This window comes from Cornus florida, unplaced genomic scaffold, assembly GCF_030987335.1.
Source record: "Cornus florida cultivar Cherokee Brave unplaced genomic scaffold, ASM3098733v1 CherokeeBrave_3.0.0_Hap2_Chr04, whole genome shotgun sequence".
Classification (NCBI taxonomy): Eukaryota; Viridiplantae; Streptophyta; class Magnoliopsida; order Cornales; family Cornaceae; genus Cornus; species Cornus florida.
The window spans coordinates 70,135,204-70,161,128 of NW_026775574.1; the positions used below are offsets into that span (position 1 = coordinate 70,135,204).

The window sequence follows — 25,925 nt, forward strand, 5'->3', positions numbered from 1 at the left end:
GCGTTTGAAATATAAACTGGAATGTCAGCAAGCACGAATTTACCAAATTATAGGCGAAGATGGGGATTGTATTTTAATTTCACGCAATACTAAGAATCCAATTATATCATGTAGCATATAATTACACACTTTGTGTTCCTTGTCAGATGATCTAAAGATGACAACAAACTTATAAATGAAGGTTTTAGACTGAGATTAAAGATTTTGGATCAAACACTCTTGATTATGTTTTGTGTAGGACCGACGTCATTAATATCCTCCGCGACGTCATGATAACCTCAACCTATCTTTAACCGTATTGGCGTTTTTCATTGCATTTCTTGAAAAACAGAATTCAATTCTCAACACTACTATAAATAATAATCGTTCATTTAGAAAACCATAATCAAAAGTTTTCCGCTGATTTAAGTGTTCAAGAGGGGAAAAGAGGAACGTATCCCGGAAGCTATACAAGGGCCGAAACCAAGAAAAAGGGCAACCCAAAAAAATCAACAGTCTCATCTATAGATAATTCCAACTCATTACCATAATAAGCCTGTCGTTACACACCACCTTGCCCATGATATTTCCTTTCTGTCGGCTTAAATCGGAAAAGGAATATAGAAGTCCATAAACAACAATAAGAAAAAGCCAGTGGCAAGCTAAAACCATCAAAATACAGCAGACACAACATACCATGTACATGAAAAAGAAAATTCGATTCTCAACACTACTATAAATAACAATCATTCAGTTACTCAAACCTACCAAATGGTCTTTTAAGTTAAAACCGCTATAGAAATGGTCACTTTGACGACTTCAATCCTTCCAAGAACGCCCCCACGCCCTTGTTGAGTTTCTTGAGTTCTTCCTTAACTCCATCCACTGCAGTCTGCAGTGGCTTCAGCGCCGCCTCAGCATCATCTTTCCTTACATTCCTAGGGACTTCAGCACGTTTAGAACTAAAACGCAAAAAAGAATTACAAAGCTATTTTTTTTCTCTTATCAGCTTTAGTTACAAATTCGACAGAAAAAAAATAAAATAAAATACATTGCCCAGTGCATTACGCCTACGTTGGTTGCTGGGAGGCGAACAGCAGAAACAAACCTAACCTTTAGTATTATTTAAACGAAGTGGCTGCTCTTAGACTCGAAGTGTTTCGAACTTGAGACTTGTTAGTCTGAGTTTTTAACATTGTACAAGACAATGACCCTATATTCAACAGAAAATGTCTTTCCCAATACATTTTCACCTAAATTGCTAAATAAGGAGTTATTGGAAACTTAACTAATTTAGTAACACAACAAGGTTGAACTGCAAACCCCTTTCACTGTAATCATGCTAATCAGATCAAGTTCTGTCACAAACACTATCCGCTTCAAGTCAAACGACGATGATAAAATAGAAGTGGAAGAGAACTTACTATTTGCTTCATGTTAAATGAAAAGAAGTTGCTGTCCTAACGTCAATAAAAGCCACATTTGTTTATCACTTGTTGCTTGATCTTGCATTTCTCAATATCTCTTTCAATTCTGCATTTCTTCTCTATAAACCAAAGTCACTCTTACATGGAAAGTGAATGCTTCTCTTGCTTAGGTACCTCTACTGGCAATGTTGGTGGAGTACAATATGTTGAGGCAGGAAAAAGAAGAGGAAAAGCACAGACAAAGGGTTAGTATATCATTGACACTACAATAAAAATTATGTTTTGTGTTGATGACCGCGCCACGATAGATGACTAAGTGGCGCCACCTCTGCAACTTAGGCACAACTGGCCAGTGATTACTTGGCATGCCCACGGTGGATTAGGTATTCTCGAGCTATCTATCCAATAACGGAACTCACTGGCCGAGGGAGGGGTCGCTACCCTTCCTCTTCTGTGGACGTGCCCCGCTCGAGTCGGATGGGCTCTTCCCCCCCCCCCGGGCTCGCTCGAGGGTGCTCTCTGAAAGAGCAACCTCGACTAACCTGTTTACACATTTCCCTTCTTGGCAAAGAAGACCTCGGGATAGAACTGGGATGGGAACCTGCGAGGTCATGAAGGCAGGACCTCGAAAGGGGCCTATCCCTACTGAAGCACGGGAATCTGAGGACAGGTGGATAGGTGGCTGAGATCTAAGGGGTCGCCTCAGTCTGAGGCCAGCACAAGGGGGAAAGGATACCCGGTACCCAAGCTCGAGCGATGAAGGATAAGAAACGCATTAATTGCGAAAGACATTTGATAAGACCTGCATTAATTAGGGAGCGCCGTTACCTCCTTTGACCGGAGGGCAAAGCACCGCGGCCCATCCATCAGTGTCTCATCCGTCAGACGAAGAGGCCATCAAACCTTTGGATAAGAACAGGCTCAGCCAAAGGACTAAAAGGCATTGACCGAAGAAGTAAACACTATAAATAGGGGTGTTAATCAGCCTTTAAGAGGGGGAACCACCACATTAACACTTATCCTCTGACAAGCTCGAGTTTACATGGTACCGAGGTCGGCCTTCCCTTTCTTAATCTCCACACTCAGAGAATCCCTTGTGTTGCTTGGATCTCCACTTGGATACTAATCTCAGATCTCTTGGCTTGCGTGGAACGATCTCCTCGTCCTGCTCACGAATTACCATCAACATTTTGTGATGCTCTCTTAAGATTAGTATGGATGTATATGATAAAATAAAGCGCGTAAATCTACAATGAATTCTTTCAATTTAACTTACTTTTGTATGAAGCCCCGCCCCCCCCCCCCCCCCCCCCCCCACAGGAAAAGAAGAAGGTGCAGACTCAAGTAGTAGTTGAGCAAGAAAATTTGTTTAGCTCGAGGCCAAGCAAAAGTAATCGGCGTCTTTCAAACAGAAGCTTGAACGGAGGTTTTAGCACTGCCACCCCTCTAAATAGAAGGCTTTCACTGGGTATACAGCAGCTAGAATCAAATAGAATCAATTCGACAATGCAAGGCATGTCCCTCATAAAGAAGGCAGGACAAAAGACATTTGCTAGAACCGGCCTTGATTCTCATCATAGAGAAGATGCAGCTTCAATGGTCCCCACATTTTCCTGTCACTTGTCGCCTTATTGAATCACATGCATTAATGGGATTTCATAAATTAGAAGATTATGGAAAGCTTCAAAAAAATAATTCAGATTTTATGTCAGTGTGTTAAGATATTTGTGTAATTATGTCTTGTGTCCTTAAGAAGAGTCCCATAAATCATTTGCCAACAAAAATAAGTTTACGACTTTCTTTTTTTTTTTTTTTTTTCTTTTCTCTTTTTTTTTTTTTTTTGGTTTTGTAGATGAGCAATGTGATATTACCAGTACCGATTAGTTTGATGTTTGAAAGTATAATAAAGGCAAGTTTTGTTAACAAGGAGCATTAGTTCCCTGATTTTAAATCGAGTGAAGTCATGTTCTCTCTCCAATTGTGCATCTTCATATACAGAGATAACATTGAAGTCGAAATATATTGGCTTGCAACTTCCTGATTTTAAAACTGGTAGACAACTATTATATCTAACTGTATATGCATCTAAATATACAATTAGATAAGATTAAAGTAGAAAGATATTGGTTTGTAAGTTCTTATAACACAAATCTAGTAAACTACTATTATAAATAGAGACATGAGGAGGCAGAGTATAAAGCTGTTATCATTCAAAATAAAAAATAAGATGTTGATTTGAGTATTTAATGACAAAATTTAAATCAATCTTTGAGCAGTTCAAGCACACACACACACACACATATATACTATTACAAATAGAGACAGGGACGCAGAGAGACCGCAGATGAAGCAAGCTATAAGTCTGAAGGAGGGTAACAACCTGCAAATTGGAATATAGAAGAACCATCCAAACAGCTACAAGTTGAAGTTCAGGCATAATTAAATATGAAACCCTTTGCTTCAATAATGAATATATGGAAATGTCAAAATGAACAAGACTCCCAAAAAACAAAGTTAACTAGCAACAAACAAAATCAGAAACAAAGAGAATTGAAAAGGTTACTGCAATAGAAATTGATGATGTATTTGAAATTGTCGATGAAGAATCAAAAAGGTTGCTGGATTGCTTGGCTGCAGGTTGGGCCATTGATGATCATATAGATACAACTCAGTCAAAATTTCAGAAAGTTTAAGACCCAATAAGGCCATGAACATCAAGAGGGAAGAATGTTCCAAACTGGAGCAAATTTGTGTATATATATATGTGTGAATAACTGTACAAATGTAACAACCCTTAAGACATACAAAAAAACAGCAAGGGCTTGGTGTCCCTATACATATTAACACCCTAATATGCTAAATATAATCCAGCAGTGTTTCCATTACTAAACAGAGGAAACCTGCATGGCATCATAGCTGATTAAAATACAAAACACAAAAGCAAAAGATCTTCAGTCAGACTCAAGTTCCGGATAATCATACTGAATGAGGTTGATCATTGGCCTTTGGCTTCCAAGATATAGATATCACCATCGCACTCCCAAAGAGAAATTGACAGGATCCCTTGAATCATTAACTGTTGCAGTTCTCTTCGCTCCCCAGTAACGTTGATAGCATGTTAGATTAGGCTGCTGTTGTGCTAATTCCTGGACCTCTTGCATTTTTCTTCTTCTCTTACCACTGCAATTCTCTTCATGTTTTTGTCTATCAAGCCTTCTCTTTGACATAATCTTATAAGGTTTAATTTGATGTTCAAGTGATGAAGTCAGAGTTGATGAAACACATGCTGCGTTTCTTGTTTCACTTGGAAAAACTTTGCTTCTTTCTTCTTTAACATCCTTAGTAGCACTGCCCATAGATGACACAAAGGAATGGCCCAAGAGCTTGTCGGCAGACCACCGTGACTTCGGATCATCAACCAAACACTTCTCCAAGAAATCTTTCGCCTCTTTAGACACCCAGCTTGGAATCTTTGGCAGTTTTTTACCCCAACCGATGCGATACAAAAGAGCACGAGGATGAGTGCGTGGCTCACAATGCCATGGAGATGTCCCAGTAATCAGCTGTAACACAGTGCACCCAAGTGCCCAAATATCCGAATGAGGTTGGTATTCTAGATGACGGACTGACTCCGGTGCCAAATACATAGCGGTCCCCCTCAACTTGGGACTTCTCTTCTTTCCAATCTTCATTGCAAGCCCAAAATCAGCAATTTTTGCTATTTCTTTGTCCCTTTTCAAATTCAATCTCGGAATAATAAAACTCTTAGTGTCCTCACTCACAAGTAGAATATTATGGGGCTTTATATCACAATGAACGTAACCCATCTTGTGAATGTAACTGAGACCAATGAGAACCGTTTTTGTGTATTGCTTGACCTTAAACTCTGACAATCCTTTACCACCGGACCCCTCTACACGGTCAGCCAAGCTACCGCCGGATGCAAACTCCAGCATTATATTGTACAGCGTAATTCCATTCTCAGTCGTAAGCCCGTCCCCGAAACAGCTAAGAATGTAAGGACAGCCTTCAAGTTGCTGAAGAATCTTTTTCTCTTTGGCAAGGGAGTGTGAGACAGAGACCTCAGCAGATTTGACAGCCATAAAAATACCTTCCTGATATTCCTTTGCTAAAGACACCACACCAAAGCCCCCCATCCCCAATTTTCTTCCTCGCGTCCACAGCATCTTCCTTTCCATCTCTCTGTTCTTTGATATTGATGATGATGATGATGATAAAGCAATTAGAAGTATGAAACTTTCGTATTAAGTCTTTCAGATTACTTAAACGGCAGGAAGATATTCCAATTGATGACGACGACGATGATGATAAAGGAATTACACTTCTTTTAGTGTGAGAGGAGGGCACGAATTTAGTCTTCAGAATATTGATAATAACCGCTGGAAAGACAAGGACATAAGAATTAACAGAGAGCGTTAATTACCAAGATTGAAGCTTTGAGTTTGAGAGAGAGATACTGTATGATGGTGTTGAAGGAAGCCACGCCTAACCCTAAAATGTGTTCTTCTGATCGACTCTAAACCAAGAGAGAGAGACAGACTGAATCGCCAAACCAACAATTGCAAAAGGGTTCTTCTGTAATCAAGCAGAGATGGTGTTGAAGGGACTGATTCGTGAAGTAACAATTGCAATAGGGTTTCAATCTCTGTGTTTTCAATCTGCGCGTCCGAGAGAGCGAGCAACGGTTATATGTTTTCAATCTGTGTGTGTGTGATAGAGAGAGAAAGGCGACTGATTCGTGAAGTAACAATTGCAATAGGGTTTCAATCTGTGTGTGTGAGTGTGTGTTTGTGGGTTTCAATCTGCCAACGGCTATATGTTTTGAATGTGTGTGTGATAGAGAGAGAAAGCAACGGATATATGTTTTCTAATTTTGGTTGTTGGTTTCACAAATTGCTCGTTACGGGACTCGACCGCTCAACTCTTAAGTAATCATGGTGCAGATCATATGGTCACAAAACCCATCCCATTTCCAAATAAAAACTTTTTTTTTTTTGGATAAATACATTCTGGGGTTGTCGGTTTAAAATTTATTGGCTCCCCATAATGTATAATTCCCTAAGTTCATAACATTTAATTTTGGAACAAATTTTGGACGACGACTTGATATGTCCGGCGTGGGTTTAGTATATGTATATATGTATGTATGTATATATATATATAAAGATATTATCGAAAGAGATACAAGTGTTTTTGAAATTTTATATCTTAATAGGGATTTCAAGCCATAATTTACTCATTTTTTTATACTTAAGGGACTTATATATACAATATAAGCCATTCTTCATTCATTTTTGTCAAATTTAACAGATTTATATATATAACATAAAAAATAAGAGTGTTATTTGCCAAAAATGTAAATATTAAGGGTGTTTTTCCTACTTTACACAATCATTTTTTTTGTGGAAATTAATTTTTCCTTTATTTATTTTTTCTCGTTTTAGCAACTCATAAAATTGAACCCTCAAATTTTTATATATATTTTAATTTTTGTATATATATTTTTTGTGTGTGAGAGAGAGAGAGACAGAGACACAGACTTATTCTTGAAAGGGTTTTAATTTGTGTGTGAGAGAGTGGATATTTTTTTATGATTAAAACTAATAAATAATTACATACTATAATCCAAATAAACATATTTTATAAGATGTGAAAAACTCAATCCACATATAGCTAAAGTTAATTAGTAAAGTATTTTAAATAAGTTTTTTTTATAAACAGTTTTTTCATACTCAAGGTAATCGAAAGGATAACAAAATTTATAACTTTAATTAAAGTTAGTTCACAATACTGAACTCTTATATGCATGCTTGAAAAACAATTTAATTAAGAATTCACTTGCACTTGTTTAATGGTGAAACTTCACTTGCACTTGTAAAACTTGCCTAAAGTTAGTTTTAATACAATTTTTATGCAATTTAAGTTCGAAGAAGATTTATTTTAACAAAATTGAGTCAGAAAATTTATTTGTCACAACCTACTAAAGTTTGCGTACAATCAAAATATAAAGCAACTTGCTTGAAGATCGACTTTGGAGAACAATAATTATGTGGAAAAAATATAGTGTTTATATGGGGGAGCTTGAAGAAAAAAGAAGATATTGATCGACTTTGGAGAACAATATTGATCGACTTTGGATAGCTTATTTCATGTTTGGGAGCCAAATTTGAAAATAATTATATTATCCAAATGGTAAAGTGCAAGAGTAAGCCACTATTCTAGGGATGACGATTTTATATACCCTGATGAGTACACCCACCTTGGATGGAATTAATGCTACGTTCGGTAGGAAGGAAAGAAAAGAAGTGGAAGGAAAATAAGAAGAAATGAATAAATTTCTTTAGTTCAGTAGAGATTATATAAGGAAAGAAAGGATAATAAGAAAAATGAGTCATCCTTCATCCTTCATAAATTTTCATCCGCTCGGCAGAAGATAGGAGGAGAGAAGACAAGTGAGTCTATTATAGAAATTTTAAATTACTATATCACCCTTTATAAATATTTAATAAATTTCATAAATAAAGTAAGGGATTGGTTTAATGATAAAAATAACTTAAAAATTTATCTTTCTTTTTATCTGATTAAATTAAATTGTCAATTTTTCCATTCTCTTTCATTTAACCGAACAAAAAGAGGCAAACGTTTAATCTCTTTCATAAGGTTGTTTCAGTCATTCTTTTTTCTCTCCATTTCATTCAATTTTTTTCCTTCTTGTCGAATAGAGCATAAGAGAAGTTTAATAGAGACATGTTTGGTGGGAGAATCATTCATTTATCTAACAAATTTAAAGCAAACAAGCACACCTATTATACTCATGTCCCTAGTGGGACTTGAACGCACGCACATGCCCACAATAAGCCCTTAGTAGGGTACAAACTCTCAACATTCCTTTGAAAAGGATAGATGATATACCATTTGGACTAGAGTCACAGTGGTGTTTTATACTGTTCATACAATGGTAATAATATAATTTTAAAAAATTATTTTAACAAAACGTTTGAGGAAGGAGAGTACGTCACTTTAAGGAATTAAACAGACAACTAAATTAAAGATGTGTTAGTATTTAAACAAAATGTACTTTTTTTTAATGAAAATAACATTTTAAAATGCTTATGTATACATTATAAATTTAATACACTTTTATAGCAGATATATATATATATATATATTATTGATGTGGAAAAATCATCATCCACAATTTTAGCACTAGAGATTGAACATCCTTGAAATCCCCACTTGGTAACTTGGTTGCTGGAAAAAGAACACTTTTGACATAATGTTTAATTTTTTTTAGATAGAGATGAAATAAAGAATTTATTTTCTCTTTCTCTTCCTTATTATTATTATTATTTTTGATAAATACAAGTACAATACTTATCCAACGAGCACGGTTACATGTCTCGAATGAATTTCGTGGTAATATATGTCTTGAATCTATGTGGCGGCTAATATGACGAGCTAACATGGCATTGGTTAATAAAAGGTACATAACTCTAAACCCCTAATTAATTCACGTGAGAGAGCCCTTCTCCACTGTCTTCGTTTCTGGTTACATAATCAATTTCTTTGTTCCCTGAAATTACAACTCCCACGGGTAAACATATAATCACCACAGATTAAGAGTTATAACCCTAAACACACACACACACACACACACACATATATATCATAATGTGATCTAAGATCACTCTGATGTATCCAAGAATCTAATTGATACATAATTATCAAATATACTACTAGAAAATTTCAAACAGTCATGCCACAATATTGGTCTCACATCGGCTAGCAAACCCTAAGAACCATTAATATTCTTACCAACATTGTTCTACTGATTATAAGTTATCCCGTTACTTATAATTCAAATTCATTACCATTTTTTTTATAAGTAAAATTATATTAGAAAGCTAGAGAAATGCATCCCGGAAGCTATATATACAAGAGCCGAAGTCAAGAAAAAGGTCCTAAGGACACAGGGAGCTCAAAAAAGTCAACAATTTCCTCTATAATTCCAACTCATTACCATATAATAAGCCTGTCGTTTACACACCACGTTGCCCATGATCTTTTCTTTCTGCTTAAATCGGAAAAGGAATATAGAAAACACCAGTGGCAAGCTAAACTACGCGAAAAAGATAATTCAATACTCAACAATCAACACTACTATAAATAAAAATCATTCAGTTAAATAGCCGTATATCATTCAGTTACTCAACCCTACCAAATGGTCTTCTAAGTTAAAACCGCTAAAGAAATGGTCACTTCGATGACTTAATTACATTCTTGTATCATCGAGCACCAAAATAGAAGGAAAAACAAAGAGAAGCGTAACCCAAGTTTCAAAACAACACAAACCTCTCTGTGATCGAATCATGTAGTTGTAACGCCCTGTAGCAAAAACAATCTAAGGACATAAGACGCAATAATATATTGTTCAAAACCAATGCTTAGATACTCAATATAAAAATTAGAAGTAGATGAACTTTTACTTGCAAATCCAGAAAGCACAAACATCTCATGAGAATTCCAATTGTCCCGAGCGTGTACTTATGGATGTACCGAAATAATTGACCATCGAGGCATTAAATGGACCCCGAGGTGGTGCACTAAGAAATTTTCAACAAAATAAACACTAAAATAAAATTTAAAGAAACAATTTCCATAACACATTAATTTCCAATTTTTATGACATTTTTCCTACATACCAAACACAGCATTAGAGAATGTGAATAGGAAACAGAATAGGAACTTAAACATTTTGTCGAAGTTATATATATCTTTTTCATCCCTCTCAAGTTCCCAACACCTTCGATCGATTGGTGCAGTTTTGTGTCAATTATGAGCTTCTATTAGTTTGTATATCATTTTACATATGGAATAAAAGTCGAGTATTTCATTGATGTAGCGTCTCAGATGGAGGTTAGGCATGGAGATTTGCAGGAGAGAGGGGAAGAGAGAGAAGAGATTCTAAAAAAATTTAAATTGGGAAAGAAAAATTTGGGTTTCTGTTTAACCCGTAAGAAGTTGGACAATAACCTTTTTAAAATTTTAAAGTTTTGGATATGTGTTTAAATTTTATTGGACCACCTTAGTTGGGAGGAAGAACTTCATCTTTATAGCGGAGTTGTAATGACTAGGGATGGCAAGGGGGCGGGGTGGGGCGGGGATTTGATTCCCCATCCCCATCCCCGATGCATTTTTCATTCCCTATACCCGTCCCCATCTCTGCTTAAAATTTTGTCAGAATCTCCATACCTGCCCCCGCCCCCGACACCTTATCCCTGTCCACGCCCCGCCCCGCCCCCGGCCCCGGCCTCATAATTTTTTATATTAAAAAACATATTTTTTCTTATTTTCATATATATAATAAATCTAACTTAGTAATAAATTATTATATGTAAGGGTATATTAGTAACTTCACACCTAATCGGGGCGGGGCGAGGAGGGTTTACCCCATCCCCTGCCCCGCCCCGGATTGATAAATTGCCCCCATCCCCATCCCCGTTTAGCTAAAAGGATCCCCATCCTCGCTATAAACGGGGCAGGGCGGGGCGGGGCGGGGTGGGGCCCCAGCGGGGTGGGGAATTTGCCATCCCTAGTAACAACCCAAAAGACACCAAAATAATAATAATAAAATAAAAAAAATTTCAGCATGACCTCCGCAGAAAATATTCCTCTACAACCTGTTGAAATACAAAAAAAGATGCAATTGCTTTACTCGGCCTTAAAAATAACCTATCTTGTCCCAACGCACAATACATATATTATATCACATTTCCAAAATGACTACATACATACAAAAGTCCCGTTCCTCCATCTCATCTAAACAAGGGACACACTTTAGTTACATCAAGTTACAGTCCATAAAATGTAGTTAGAATTTAAAAATCCATAACTTACAACATTATACTAATTAAACTAAAGTTTCATAAGATAGTTAATACTACATTTACAAAATATTAGAGTTTTAATACAAAAGGTAGTAAAATAAAATAGGTCTCTATGCTTGTCTAAAATTGTGGTGGATCGTCGTCCGCCACTTCTTTTTCTTATTCTGAAAAATGTTAAAAATAATGGGGTGAGCATAAACTCAGTAGGAAGTGTCTAAGACACACTTCTTATACCCCGTGAATCTATACAATGAATAGATTAAAAGTGAACGGGATCATATTATAGGGAAACGCACATTCTCAAACACAATAACAAGTATGTAACAAATATCAACCAATCACAAGTTTACCACAATGTCATGAAGTGCAATGTCATGCAAATGTTACTCCCCATTTTCAGAAGCATTTCTGTTTCAACTTCCAAACCGTTAGTGTAATCCGACCCAAGACACCTCCAAGGCGTCACGAATGGAGGGTTGACTAACTATCCACGACCACAAGGCACCTCCAAGGCGTCGCATCCGGCCTAGTTAGCTCAACCATACTTCTTTCTAGACTACACTAACATCACGGACCACTAGGCGCCTCATAGGCGTCTGGTTTTTGCAAACTTCTTTAAAAAAAAATATTTTTCCCAAGAACAAATTCATTTATTTTAAAACATTGTCCCCCCTATTTCTTTCCCAATGGATGCATAAATGCTTCATGATTCATTTCATCAATTCAATCATAAAGTTTCTACATACTTTTTCAAATAAATTAATAAGTTACTAAAAATGGACAACTCATATTCTCATTCTACATTTTACTAGTAATTTAAATCAACAATTCATAAATTTATTTTCATACTTATAACATAAATTTTCATAGCAATTGAAATAATGAAAACAAACCAACACTAAGCATGCTTTTTTACAAGTTAAAAATCATCATACTAATAAACCCAATTAATACATAACACACATTTATCACTATCAATATAAATAACCCTAACAAACATAATCACAAAAAAATTAAAATTAAGCATGCTTAAAGTCAAATTAAAGGAAAAAATTCAAAAGAAATACAAGAATTAGTGGATTAGAGCAACCCTACCTCAAATGGGAAAAAAAGCCCCAATTTGAGTCCAAGAACCCTAAAATTTTGAAATCCCTAGGCTTGGCCAAATGGTGTTTGGCTCCTATCAAATTGAAGGCCTCGACGAGCTCTCCGACTTTACTTCACAAAGTTCTACCAAAATCCAAAGGAGTAAAGCTAGATCTAGCTTTGAGATTGCAAAAAGAAAAAAGAAAAGTGAGATGCCGGGAGGAGAAGGGATGCAGCAGAGAGAGACAACAATTGAGTCGTGTAATGGCCTTATGGCCTTTTTGTGTGTTTAATATATTGGTGGGGACCACCAACTTTTGAAAAAAGAAATATCGTTATAACTTTAATATATATATATATAATCATACCCATTACATTCTCCCTAACTTTAAAAGATTTCGTTTCCGAAATCAAGCCATACCTGAAGAAGAAAACAACTCTGGATACTTGGAACGAACCTCCTGTTCAAGCTCCCATGTAGCTTCCTCAACTCCGTGATGCCTCCAAAAAAACCTTTACGAATGGTATCGTCTTTTTCCCCAACACCTTTTGTTGTGTGTCAATGATCTGAACTGGTCCCTCCTTGTAGGAAACATCCTCATCAATGTCCACATCAACCCAACCCAAAATGTGAGAGGATCCGGCTCGTATTTCCGTAGCATTGATACATAAAAATCATTATGGACCCTTTCCACCTGCGGTGGCAATGCTAGTCTATAGGCAACCTTTCCTATACGGTCCAAGATCTCAAAAGGTCCAATGAATCGTGGCGACAACTTGCTATTCTTTCCGAACCTCATCAACCTTTTCGTGGAGAAACTCGAAGAAAAACGTGGTCTCCCACCTCAAAGGATAGCGGTCGTTTCTGCCTATCTGCATAACTCTTCTGTCGGTTTTGAGCTGTAAGCAATCTCTGCCTGATTAGTTTAATCTTCTCGGTAGTCTCAAGTACAATGTCGGGTCTTAAGGTGGCTGTCTCGCCCATCTCAATCCAACAGACAGGAGACCTATAAGGTTTACCATACAATGCCTCAAATGGAGCCATCTGAATACTCGCATGATAACTGTTGTTGTAGGCAAACTCAATAAGTGGAAGGTGATCCTTCCAACTACCACCCAAGTTAAGTACACATGCCCGAAGCATATCTTCCAAGATCTGGATGGTACGCTCTAATTGGCCGTCCGTCTGTGGATAGAATGCCGTACTAAGGTGCAACGCTGAGCTAAACGCCGCTTGAAGTCCTTCTCAGAACTTCGAGGTGAACTTGGCATCCCTATCCAACACAATAGCTACTGGAACTCCGTGCAATCTCACAATCTCTTTCACATAAAGTACACCAAGTGCCTCTGCGTCATCTGTTGCTTTAATAGGCAAGAAGTGAGTCGTCTTGGTTAATCTATTTATAATGACTCATATGGCTTCATTTTCCCTCCGTGACTTAGGAAGATCCGTCACAAAATCCATTGCAATCTCCTCCCATTTCCACTGCGCTACCGGCAATGGCTGTAGTAAATCACCTGGTCTCTGGTGCTCGGCCTTCACCTGCTGACAGGTAAGACACTTAGCCACAAACTGTGCAACGTCCTTCTTCACTCCATTCCACCAATACTGACGTCTCAGATTGTGATACATTTTGGTACCACCTGGATGAACTGCAAATCGGGAAGTATGAAACTCCCATAAGACATCCTCACGACAAACTGTCGGAATAACCAGCAAACCCCTAAACCGTAGATCTCTATCTGCATTTAAGGCCCAATCCTTCACGGTCTCGCTACTGGAGATCAAAGTGTAAATGGCATCCAAATCCGAATTTTGTCTCTGTGACTCAATCACCGGTCTGACAAGAGTGGGTTGAGCCACGAGACTAAACAAGAATGCTGACTCATTGCTATCATCATCATCATTAAAGCAATACAATCCCATTTCAGCCAAATCTTCAAGCATCTTCCACTTCCGAATGGCTAAACTAGCCAAAGTCCCACGGGATTTCTGGCTCAAAGCATCAGGTACCATATTTGCCTTACCCTAATGATACTGCAAATCAAAGTTGTAGTCTTCTAAGAATTCAACCCATCGCCTCTGTCTGTTGTTCAAGTCCTTTTGGGAAATAAGGTACTTGAGACTCTTATGGTCCGAGAACACCTCAAATCTCTCACCATATAAATAGTGTCTCCAACACTTCAAGGTAAAAATGACTGCCACTAGCTCCAAGTCATGAGTAGGGTAGTTATGCTCGTGAGTCTTCAACTGTCGAGACCCATAAGCCACTACTCTACCATCCTGCATTAGTACACAACCCAAACCATCACGTGAGGCGTCACAATAGATCACATAACCCTAGCCACGCTCGGGTATCACCAACACTGGAGCCGTACTCAACCTTGTTTTCAACTCTTGAAAGGATGACTCATAGGCCTCATTCCATGCAAACTTGATCCCTTTCGGGTCAATCTGGTCATAGGAGCTGCCAAACGGGAAAAATCTTTCACAAATCTTGGATAATAACTCGTTAGGCCAAGGAAACTCCAGATCTCAAAGACATTCTTGGGTTGTTCCCAATTCAGAACTGCTTTTATCTTTGAAGGATCAACTAAAACTCCACGTTCCGAGACAACATGTCCTAAAAACTTCACCTCTTGTAGCCAAAACTCACACTTTTCATATTTGGTGTACAAACGGTGCTCTTGTATAATCTGCAACACTATACTCAAATGGACCTCATACTCCTTCTGAGTGAGTGAATACACTAGAATGTTATCCACAAAACTACCACAAACTGATTCAAGTAATCGTGGAAGACACGGTTCATCAAGTCTATAAATGCCGCTGGCGTATTAGTCAAGCTAAAGGGCATAACAAGAAACTCATAATGTCCATATCGCGTACGGAAAACGGTCTTTGGAATATCCTTCTCTCTAACCCGCAACTAATAATAACCTGATCTTAAGTTAATCTTTGAAAAACAACTGGCTCCTCTCAATTGATCAAATAAATCATCTATCCTTGGCAAAGGATACTTGTTCTTGATAGTGGCATGATTCAACTTTCGGTAATCAATTCACAACCTCAACGAACCATCTTTCTTCTTAGCGAACAAGACCGCTGCACCCCACGGTGACACACTCGGTCGGATGAAGCCCTTTATCCTCAATTCGTCAAGCTGTTTCTTTAATTCTTCTAATTCAATTAGTGCCATACGATACGGTGCCATAAAGATTGGAGCGGTACCAGGCATCAAATCAATAGCAAATTCCACCTCTCGGTGTGAAGGCAACTCAGTCAAGTCCTCTGAAAACACATCTAAAAAGTCACGCACAACCACTGGATAATCAACCCCACAAAACTCCACATTATCATCGGCAAAAAGGCTAGCCAAGAAGAACGTCTGCCGATCCCGACTCCTAACACTATAGAATGAATGAGTGAGAGGATCACACCGATCTCCCACAAAACAGAAACAATCCCCATCCGGGGTACACACTGAAACTCTGCCCCTGAAACAATCAATGACAGCTCTGAAGGACGATAACCAGTCTATCCTAAGAATGACGTCAAATCCTGTCATCTTAAGAATGATGAGATTGAATTCAAGAACACGTTCGGCAATCGTGACGGAACAACTCCTACAAACTCTACTAAGAGTAACTGAACCCCGATAGGCGTGTCAACACAAAGTGGTCTGTCTAACTGACTAACCTCCAAACCCAATACCCGTGCAAATGATGAAGCAATGAATGAATAAGAAGCACCGGAATCAAACAATACACAAGCCCGAGAATAGGACACAAGAAACATACCCCTGACAACTGAAGGACTGGATGATGGCTCGGTTGGAGTGAGTGTAAACACGCGACCCTGGGTCCTCTGCCCCTAAGAATCGCCTGCCTGATAACCAGACTGCTGAGTGGGTGCACTCGAAAAAGCTCCCCTACCAGGTTGAGAACTTTGCTGTGAACCTCCACCTCTGCCCAAACCACTGCCCCGCTGTGGACAATCTTTCACCTTATGGCCCTGCTGGCCACACCCAAAACATCCACCAGACGCCACCTGAATTTGAGTACACTGGGACTTGTGATGCCCTGGCTGCCCACACTTGAAACAAATCATTTGAGCTACCTGAGCCTGAGTGCATTGGGACTTGTAATGTCCCGGCTGTCCGCATCTAAAACAAGTAACATTCAGTCTAGAAGACCCCATAGACACTGAAGCTGTAGGTGCGGATCTGACTGACTGTTGTCCCCTGAACCCTGACTACTCATGCTTCTGCTTCTTACTTGATTGACCCTCGGAGAAAGCGCTCATACCCTTGTTGTGCTTGTAGGGTTCCCTGATAGCCTTACTATCCTTGATTTTAGCCTCAACTACTAAGGCTTTTCGCACTGCTTTTGCATACTCTGTCGGTTCTGAAACAGCTACAATTGGCCTAATGGTAAGATCAAGGACATCAATAAATTTCTTTATTTTTCCTTCTTCATCATTAGCAATCCCCGGTGCAAACCTCAAAAGCGATATAAACTTGTTTTCATACTCTGTAACTGTCATGTTTCTTTGTTTCAACCCATTAAACTCCTTCTTTAGTTCCCTCCGCTTAGGCGCCGGAAAGTACTTCTCATAGTACAATTTCTTAAAAGTATCCTATGTCATAGTATCCAAATCATGCGTGTGAGAAACAGTCTTCCACCATATCTCAGCATCACCAATAAAATTGTAAGTCGCCAATGTGATCTTCAACTTATCCGTTGCCAAATTCATGGCATTAATATGCTTTTCCACCCTATCCATGAAACTATCCATAATAAGCGGATCTGGGCCGCCCTCAAACAGGGTTGGCATCAATTTCACAAAATTTGCAATGTGATAAAGAGTATCATTCAACTCATTTGTCTTTGGAGGTGGTGGTGGTGGTGGTGCCGGTGGTGGCACAAACTGTGACGATGACGCACTTGCTGGTCGAAATGCTTTGAAAAGAGCTGCCTGAATGGCCAACTGCAAGTGTTCCTCATTTATCTGAAAAAGTAGATCAACGGTCCCCCTCGCTAGTCCCCCTCTTGGTGGGACCAAATCACGCAACAAGATATCTTCCTCAACTTGCTCCTGATCCCTTTTCACGAGATTGGAGCTAGAACTTTCTCCGGGATCCCTTCGTGGTGGCATGACTCTATAAGAAAAAGGAAATGGATCAATAACAATGACACTATAATACGCACGAGAACGGAGTCCTTACACTAATGATTTGACAAGAATGGAAACACATAAGCACCTTTCATACTCCCAGAATACCCAACTAATGATAAACAAGATCATGCTAATAATATACAATAACATTAAGCACTTAGCACGTAATCGTATAAGTAGTTAAACAATTAAGCATGCATTTCAAATAATTGAACACCTTAACACATAAGCATATAAGCATACAATCACGTAAGCAATTAAGCAAGTAAACAAATAACTCAACTCCTCATGTAATCCTAGGTAGGCCTCTACCCGTCGTTCTAATGGTATTCGAACCATTGCTTTGATGCCAAATTTGTAACGACCCAAAAGACACCAAAATAATAGTAATAAAATAATAAAAAATTCGGTATGACCTCCGCAGAAAATGTTCCTCTACAACCTGTTGAAATACATAAAAAGATGTAATAGCCTCACTGGACCTTAAAAATAACCTATCGTGTCCCAACGCACAATACAAATATTATATCACATTTCCAAAATGACTACATACATACAAAAGTCCCGTTCCTCCATCTCATCCAAACAATCTACACACTTTAGTTGCATCAAGTTACAGTCTATAAAATGTAGTTAGAATTTAAAAGTCCATAGCTTACAACATTATACTAATTAAACTAAAGTTTCACAAGATAGTTAATACTATATTTACAAAATATTAGAGTTCTAATATAAAAGGTAGTAAAATAAAATAGGTCTCTATGCTCATCTAAAATCGTGGTGGATCGTCGTCCGCCACCTCTTTTCCTTGTCCTAAAAAATGATAAAATTAACGGGGTGAGCATAAGCTCAGTAGGAAGTGTCTAAGACACACTTCTTATATCCCTGTGATCCATATAATGAATAGATAAAAAGTAAACGGGATAATGCTATAGGGAAACGCACATTCTCAAACATAATAACAAGTATGTATCAAATATCAACCAATCACAAGTTTATCACAATGTCATGAAGTGCAATGTCATGCAAATGTCACTCCCCATTTTCTGAAACATTTCCGTTTCAATTTCTAAACCGTTAGTGTAATCCGACCCAATGCACTTCCAAGGCGTCACGAATGGAGAGTTGACTAACTATGCACGACCACAAGGCACCTCCAAGGCATCACATCCGGCTTAGTTAGCTCAACTATACTCCCTTTTAGACTACACTAACATCACAGATCACTAGGCGCCTGCAATATCTCTAGTTTCAAAAGGATAGTCCTGGTATTTATTTTATTGTTTAAATTTCAATTTTTAATTTTTAAGTGTTATATGTTTATTTCATTGATTTAATTGTAGTTAATTTATTTAATTGTCTTATTTACTGCTTTAACTGTATTAATTACTTAATTGTTACTTAATTATTTTTGTTTTAATTAATTGTGTTAAGTATTGATTTAATGTTATGAACTTATTTAATTAAATGTAATTTATTTTGTTGTTAACGTAACTGTAAGGTTGGTTGCATATAGAGTATTCACATAAGTAGCCGACATAGGTTTAACCTAGATTTTGCTATGGGCCGAGTAATCCGATTAGGGTTTAACTAAGCCTAGGGTTAGTGTGGCCTATAAATACTCACCTAGGATGTCTGCCTAGGGTTTTAAAAGAAGATTACTACGACATAGTAAGGTTACGAGAGGTTTTGGAGACGGCTGGGAAAGAAGAAAGCAAACAGAGGATTCGCCGGGAAATTTAGATGGACGTCGGTGTAAGGCAAGTTCTATCCTTACTCTCTCCCTTAGGCTTCGTGTTCTTTGCATTCCTAATCAGTTCTAGGAGTAATTGAATGTTAAAAACAACATCTGTTTGTGTTAAAACTTGAAGTATATCAGTATGTTTGTATGCTTGTTATAACTGTTAAAACTTGATAGTTTCTTGCATAATTCTTGGTTTAAATTCATGTTAGTGATGTATTAAAGACTTAAACATGGACTGGGAACACACTGGGGTTTGGTTACAGTGTCTGGATGCTATAGCAGTGAGGTCTAGAGGCTGTAGAAGTCAGCGGAAGAAGAAAAGACGAGGCAGAGAGGGAGAGAGCCGGCTCCCTTGGAGTTAGAGGCGGCTCCCAAGTATGGGAGCCAGCTCCAAGGCCCAAAGGAGGCGGCTCCATAATTTGGAGACGTCTCCTTGATGCATTTTTATTTTTTTCTTCGTTTCTAGTTAGTTTTTCAAGCAGTGGATGATTTTGGAATTTTTCAGATGAGTTTAGGTCTGAGTGTGGATGGTTTAAATGAGGCTCGTGGCTATGTTAAGGTTCCAAGAGGTGTATTAATAAACTAAATACCTGGGTAGCTTGGACAGTGGATAGTTTAAACAAATTAATGCACTGCTTAGAGCTAGAAGATTTAAATTGCTTAATCAGTTATTAGCAATTTTTCTGGGATGAATAATATAACTGGAACATGTTTCACCATGTATCGTGATCAGTTGCTGAATTACATCTGTTTTGGAAAAGTTAGTGTTCAATGATATTAAGATTTAGACAACTTAGCACTACTGGATTCTGGGAAATACCGTGGATTAAGCATGTCTATATACATACTGTAATTCTGTCTTGATGCGTGCATTAATAATATTAGTATCAACTGTTGGAGGAATGAACTTTATTGATGTTTATTCTAAATGTCTGTAATATCAACTGCTGAGTGTTGAATGATAATTTGAAATAATCCTATCATTATATCAGATTTTACGAAACAACCTAAACTGAGTAGGTTTGTATATATACGGTGACTATGTTTCTTGGTGCTTACATTATGACTGTTAGTATCAGTGTTGGATATAAAACTGAACATGTCTATGTATATAGCTGATTATGTTTATTGATGCTTACACTATGTATGCTACTATCAGTGATAGAGATATGGATTTAGTTGATGTTTACTTTAACTGTTGATATTATCAACTGCTGGATGATTGGATAGTATACACCGATATAGGATGGTGGTATACTAGGGATGGTTTGGTTTCAAAATACCACAACCTACCTACTTTGGATTAAGAATTAGATTAACTAAAAGTTAAGTCATATTGATTGTAGTGTCATTGCAACGACTAGCTGAGCGGCACTACTAGGATTCAAGATGGATTTTAAATATATTGTTATGGTATCTCGATATGAGCTTGAGTCTCAGGATCGACGGTTAGGGAGCGTATATGCATTGGGATGCATAGCTGGATACGATGGTTAGAGGTGTACCCTGTTTAGGTTTAGGTACACATGCCCACTTCGTGTGCGTTTTAGTATGTTACCTCTATTCAGGATGAGACCGGCCTGTAGTCCAGTGAAAGTCCTTTAGTGTGACTATATATATATTTACGGACTATTAGTTATTGTGGAATTGTTTAGGATGTACATGCGTATCGGGCATTTGTTTGGATTGTAGTAGTATAGAACTTGCGCGTGGGCCTGACCCAATTCTATTTTTTAAGTACACGAGAGTTCCAGACTTAGACGTGTTCATGCTGAGCAGAGGTTTCTACTCACTCTATCGACGATATAGAATTTCTCTCCATAGCTTATTAGGATGTTCCTTCAGTTGTTTTTAATTCAGTTTGGATTTTTATTAGGGGTCCACTAGAGATGGATTCCCGAGTTGTTAAACTTGTGGAGTTTGGACTATCGGATTCTAACAATTATATTATTGGGATTTAAGTATCTATTTTTAAAGGATTTATATTTAGTTTCTTTCAACTTTTAATATTTAATCTTATTTCATTTTGTATTCCGTGTTCGTTTTAAAGTATTAATTGTTTGATATCCCTCGGATTTGGGCCTGGGCTTGATCAACCCGTGTCTCGGATCGGAGGTGTATCACAGTGCCTCCTAGGCGTCCAGTTTTCGCAAACTCCTTTAAAAAAATATATTTTTTCCAGGAACAAATTTATTTATTTTAAAACATTTTTACCCTTATTTTTTTTTCCAATGGATGCAAAAATGCTTCATCCTTCATTTCATTAATTCAACCATGAAGTTTTCACATACTTTTTCAAATAAATTAATAAGTTACTAAAAATGGACAATTCATATTCTCATTCCACATTTTACTAGTAATTTAAATCAACAATTCACAAATTTATTTTCATACTTATAACATAAATTTTCTTAGCAATTGAAATCATGAAAACAAATGAACATTAAGCATGCTTCTTTACAAGTTAAAAATTATCATACTAATAAACCCAATTAACACATAACACACATTTATCACCATCAATATAAATAACCCTAACAAACATTATCACAAAAAAAATAAAATTAAGCATGCTTAAAGTCAAATTAAAGGGAAAAATTCACAAGAAATGCAAGAATTAGTGGATTAGAGCACCCCTACCTCAAATGGGAGAAAAAGCCCTAATTTGAATCCAAGAATCCTAGAATTTCGAAATCCCTAGGCTAGGCCAAATGGTGTTTAGCTCCTATCAAATTGACGGCCTCGATGAACTCTCCGACTTTACTTCACAAAGTTCTACCAAAATCCAAAGGAGCAAAGCTAGATCAAGCTTTGAAATTGCAAAAAAAGAAAAGAAAAGTGAGATGCCGAGAGGAGAAGGGACGCAGCAGAAGGAGAGAGAAAACAATTGAGTCGTGTAATGGCCTTATGGCCTTTTTGTGCGTTTAATATATTGGTAGGGCTCACCAACTTTCGAAAAAAGAAATATCTTTATAACTTTAATATATATATATATTATTCAGGAAAACTATATATATTTTTGATGTTTGGTTATTGTAAAAATAAAAAAATATTTTATTTAAAAAAAAAAATCTAAAAAAATATTTTACGTCAAAACAAATCTTTGACCAAACTCAACTTGAGATTAACCTAATGGTTCTACCGACCTCAAGCTAAATTAAAAAATTTGATCACGAGTTAACTTGGATTGAGGATTATGTTATATTAAACTTTGTGTCGAATGTTTTATATCTTGAATAGAAATTAGATTAACCCGTTAACAACTTTTAGGAATTATTGCTCCTCCTATTTTTTTCAACCATGGGATAAAGTATGGTCTGAGTCGCACTATGGGACCCACCAAATTCAGCAATATATTAGTAGGATTTTATTTTGATCATAATCAGGTTTTTTCAAACCATTAGGCTGTGTTCATACAGTGAAAAGAAAAGAAAAAAAAAAATACTAATTATGTGACAAAGAAAGGAAATAAAAATTTTTAAACACCTTTCTATAATTCTATGTTTAAAGGTCTAGATACAATTTTATTTTTCTCATTTATAAATTCAAAGATAAATTTGGAATTACAAAGTTCATTAAGATTGATATCAATTTTTTTTTTGGGTTGAAATGACACCGAAACCACTATTGATGGGTAAGGGGCTGTTTGGAAGTCGTTTTTGTGTTGCGGGTGATTTACTGTAGCAAAACAAAACATCATAGGACATTTGTTAACTTTTGTTGTGATTTGAATAGTACTGTGTTTGTTGGTGAGAGGAGGCCCAAATCCAAAACAAAAAAATGGTTCTAAAAAAATTTGAATTTCACCTCATGTTTTTGTTTCTAACAATCTTGCAATAAATTTTAGAACATCCTTCCAGTCACTATTGAATACAACTTCGTTCTGTTTTAGTTAAAAACAAAAGCTCAAAATGACAAACACACCCTAAGGGCTTGTTTGGACAACGCCTTCTGTTTTGATCAAGAGTAATGATGGATCTGCCAATTTTGCTTAATCCAATTTCTGCTTTTTAATAAATAAATAAAAAAAATTTGGAAAAGGCATTTGCTTATCTTGTTTTATTTGTTAGGCTATTTACATGAGCTACAGAAAATAAATAACTTGTCCTGTTGCCTGTTGGCTGTTGCTTTCATTTGTTCACATCATGCTTTCACCTAAAAGTGATACATAACATGTCAAGCTATGGCTACTATTATATATATATATATATTTAAGAAGCATGACCCTCCATGATTGTGCCCCTAACTGTTAGATTATGAACTTGTTACCTATTGATGGGGCCATTTTTGCAAAAAAAAATTAAAAATAAAAATTATGGGGCCATTTCTTAATAGCTCAATGTCACCCGGGTATCGAAAAAAATAGTATCTCGATGGATGCTAATGTAATATTATTCCCTACAATCAAGAGGAGATTCCATGACCGCTACTTTCGATTATTAATTATTATTATTATTTATTTATATTTTCTGTTGCTATTTAGGAAGTACGGATAATTCACTTAGGAGAATTGTGACGGTATTGGACAGTAGAACTTGGGTGGCTAAAAATGTCTTGAATTTTGAATATTTTATTTTCTGATTAGACACCGTTAGGACACGGCATGAACACAACAAAGACACGTTCTGGACTCTTTCTAAACAGGACATGGTGATTTTGTAATTATTATTTTTTTTTTTAGAAAAATGAAATATAATGCAATTTTAAATATATTATGGACTAATATAAAAAATAATATAAAATTGGAAACTATATAAGTATAGGGTGTTCCACAAGACAAGCAATTTACAACCCTGATACTTTTAATAATTAGTTTGCTTAGTGGAGTTACCAAACTTTACATGATTCCCGCCAAGATTTGCTTCGATGGACACAAGTCCTTTTACACCTTTTTATTTTATTTTATGTTAACAACCAACAATATAAATACTGGTCAAGATCTCCTTTCCTCTCTCATTCAGCTCTTTCTTGCTCTGAAACATAAAACTATATTTTATATTATTTTATGTTAACAACCAACACCTTTTGGTCTGGTTTCTGCCCCCTTCCAAGCGTTCATACTGGTCAAGATCTCCTTTCCTCTCTCATTCAGCTCTTTCTTGCTCTGAAACATAAAACTAGAGGCTAACATGTATTACAAGATTTAGGTAAAACTTACTCCAGAAGTCTCCCACATTACTAACAAGGTGCACTAGTTTCTCAGAGTATTTAAAAACTAGATGGAACTTTCAATTGTAAAATTCAGAAAAGCAATGAACTAGATAGAATTTCATATCAAGTTCAGAATAGACTGACATTATCTGTTTCCAGAATGGCAGTTTCTTTCTTTTAAAATTAAAAATACATGGAATACAATATTGTAACCATTTTTTCACTTTGAGCAGGATGGACAAAATTGGACTGGACCTACGACCTCAACATTGCAGCTCGAAGACAATGAATTTACAGGCTTGCACATTGATCAAAATTGAAAGCCATACCTGGACACATATGAGGACATAATCCAGTTATAATATTGGATGACTCTGCTGCTTCAAGATCAGATAAAGCATTGCCACTGGAGAGATCCCCCACCATATCGGCAGAATGTTCCTCCATTAATTTTTGCCTTCCCATAGTCCGATCAGGTCTATTCGTAGAGAATTTCTGGTTTCCATTACCAGGAGTGCTTTGCAATGGTTGGCTTAGTTCGACCTTGAAACGGGCCATTCTCTTTGCTTTGGCTTGCAATTCTCTGATAATCACAAGTGAAAAGACATAAGAAACATAATGAACTGGAATTAATAATATGAATAACAAGAGTAACAAATGATAATTAGATTCTAAGCAGATAATATCTTACCGTTCATCATCATCTTGGACTGAAGGGGAAGGAGGTGACCTAGTTCTTTTGATAGCTGGGAAGTTGGCACGCTTCACAACAGCAGCACCATTGATGCTTTGGGCAGGTGGAGGATGAGATAAAGCAGGCCTGCAAAAACAAACACACACACACAAATAAAATAAGGCACAATTAGAGAGATCTGAGGAAAGAATAGAAACCATATATCACAATTGAAACTATGTAACTTAAGTGCTGGATCAAAAGGAACAAAAATTAAGAAACCAATAAGCAACCAATAAAGACCACTAATCGAAAGGAAGGAACACGCAATTAGTGTGGATAGTAAGAGTATGACAAAGAGAAGAGTATGGAACTCTCCTATTTATTCCTATTCCATAATAAGTCTTATTCTTGCACGGAACCAACTAAAGACAATCATTGATGGCGTGCCTTATGCATTCACCATTAATGACATTGCCGCGGCTTGGAAATGCTCTTTGAATTCACCTTTGGATGAGGATGACGTACCAATCTATGGCATTTTCCCAGACACCATTGACCACTCGGACATTGTGCGTGAGATTTGTCATAATAATTTCACATATAAACGCACAACTAGCACCAAAACAAGTCATACCTACCGTGTCGGATTTGGTTTTTGGATTCCGTCTTGGCCAAGAATGTCTTTCCGGTTGCCAAGCATTCTGAACGAAAGGGTGTTTTTCTGAATACTCTATATGCAGCAGGAAAAGGTCATTGGTTTTGCGTCCCCCAGCTC

The 25,925-nt window shown here is 37.0% G+C and overlaps 2 protein-coding genes across 3 annotated transcripts; both read right to left on the minus strand.

The window, feature by feature from the left end:
• Positions 1 to 784: 784 nt before the first annotated feature.
• On the minus strand, positions 785 to 5,605 carry LOC132305084 (mitogen-activated protein kinase kinase kinase 20-like). The gene is made up of 5 exons (XM_059802767.1): positions 4,437 to 5,605; positions 4,307 to 4,322; positions 3,746 to 3,786; positions 1,949 to 2,113; positions 785 to 941 (listed from the first exon to the last, which is right to left on the minus strand). The coding sequence occupies exons 1-5, from the start codon at positions 5,603 to 5,605 to the stop codon at positions 785 to 787; spliced, it is 1,548 nt and encodes a 515-aa protein (XP_059658750.1).
• Positions 5,606 to 23,852: 18,247 nt separating this feature from the next.
• Positions 23,853 to 25,528, minus strand: LOC132302255 (SAC3 family protein B-like). Of its 2 annotated transcripts, XM_059799108.1 has the most exons (3): positions 25,166 to 25,528; positions 24,804 to 25,057; positions 23,853 to 24,427 (listed from the first exon to the last, which is right to left on the minus strand). In XM_059799108.1, exons 1-3 carry the CDS (start codon positions 25,366 to 25,368, stop codon positions 24,408 to 24,410), a joined length of 477 nt encoding a protein of 158 aa, XP_059655091.1. In that variant the 5' UTR covers positions 25,369 to 25,528; the 3' UTR covers positions 23,853 to 24,407. The 2 variants fall into 2 exon arrangements, with proteins under 2 accessions (XP_059655091.1, XP_059655090.1); XM_059799107.1 differs by lacking the exon at positions 23,853 to 24,427 and having other exon boundaries at positions 24,548 to 25,057.
• Between the last annotated feature and the right edge of the window lie 397 nt (positions 25,529 to 25,925).

Bases quoted from the DNA above. Each gene is read 5' to 3' on its own strand.
- LOC132305084 (XM_059802767.1), bottom strand. From the start codon at position 5,605: ATGGAAAGGAAGATGCTGTGGACGCGAGGAAGAAAATTGGGGATGGGG. The intron at 2,114-3,745 runs GTCTCTCTGCGT...TGCTGGCCTCAG, and splicing joins TATAGCTTGCTTCATCTGCG to ACTGAGGCGACCCCTTAGAT. The intron at 942-1,948 runs GTTAGTCGAGGT...TTTGCGTTTTAG, and splicing joins GAAGGGAAATGTGTAAACAG to TTCTAAACGTGCTGAAGTCC.
- LOC132302255 (XM_059799107.1), bottom strand. From the start codon at position 25,368: ATGGTTTCTATTCTTTCCTCAGATCTCTCTAATTGTGCCTTATTTTAT. The intron at 25,058-25,165 runs GTAAGATATTAT...TGTGATTATCAG, and splicing joins GTCCAAGATGATGATGAACG to AGAATTGCAAGCCAAAGCAA.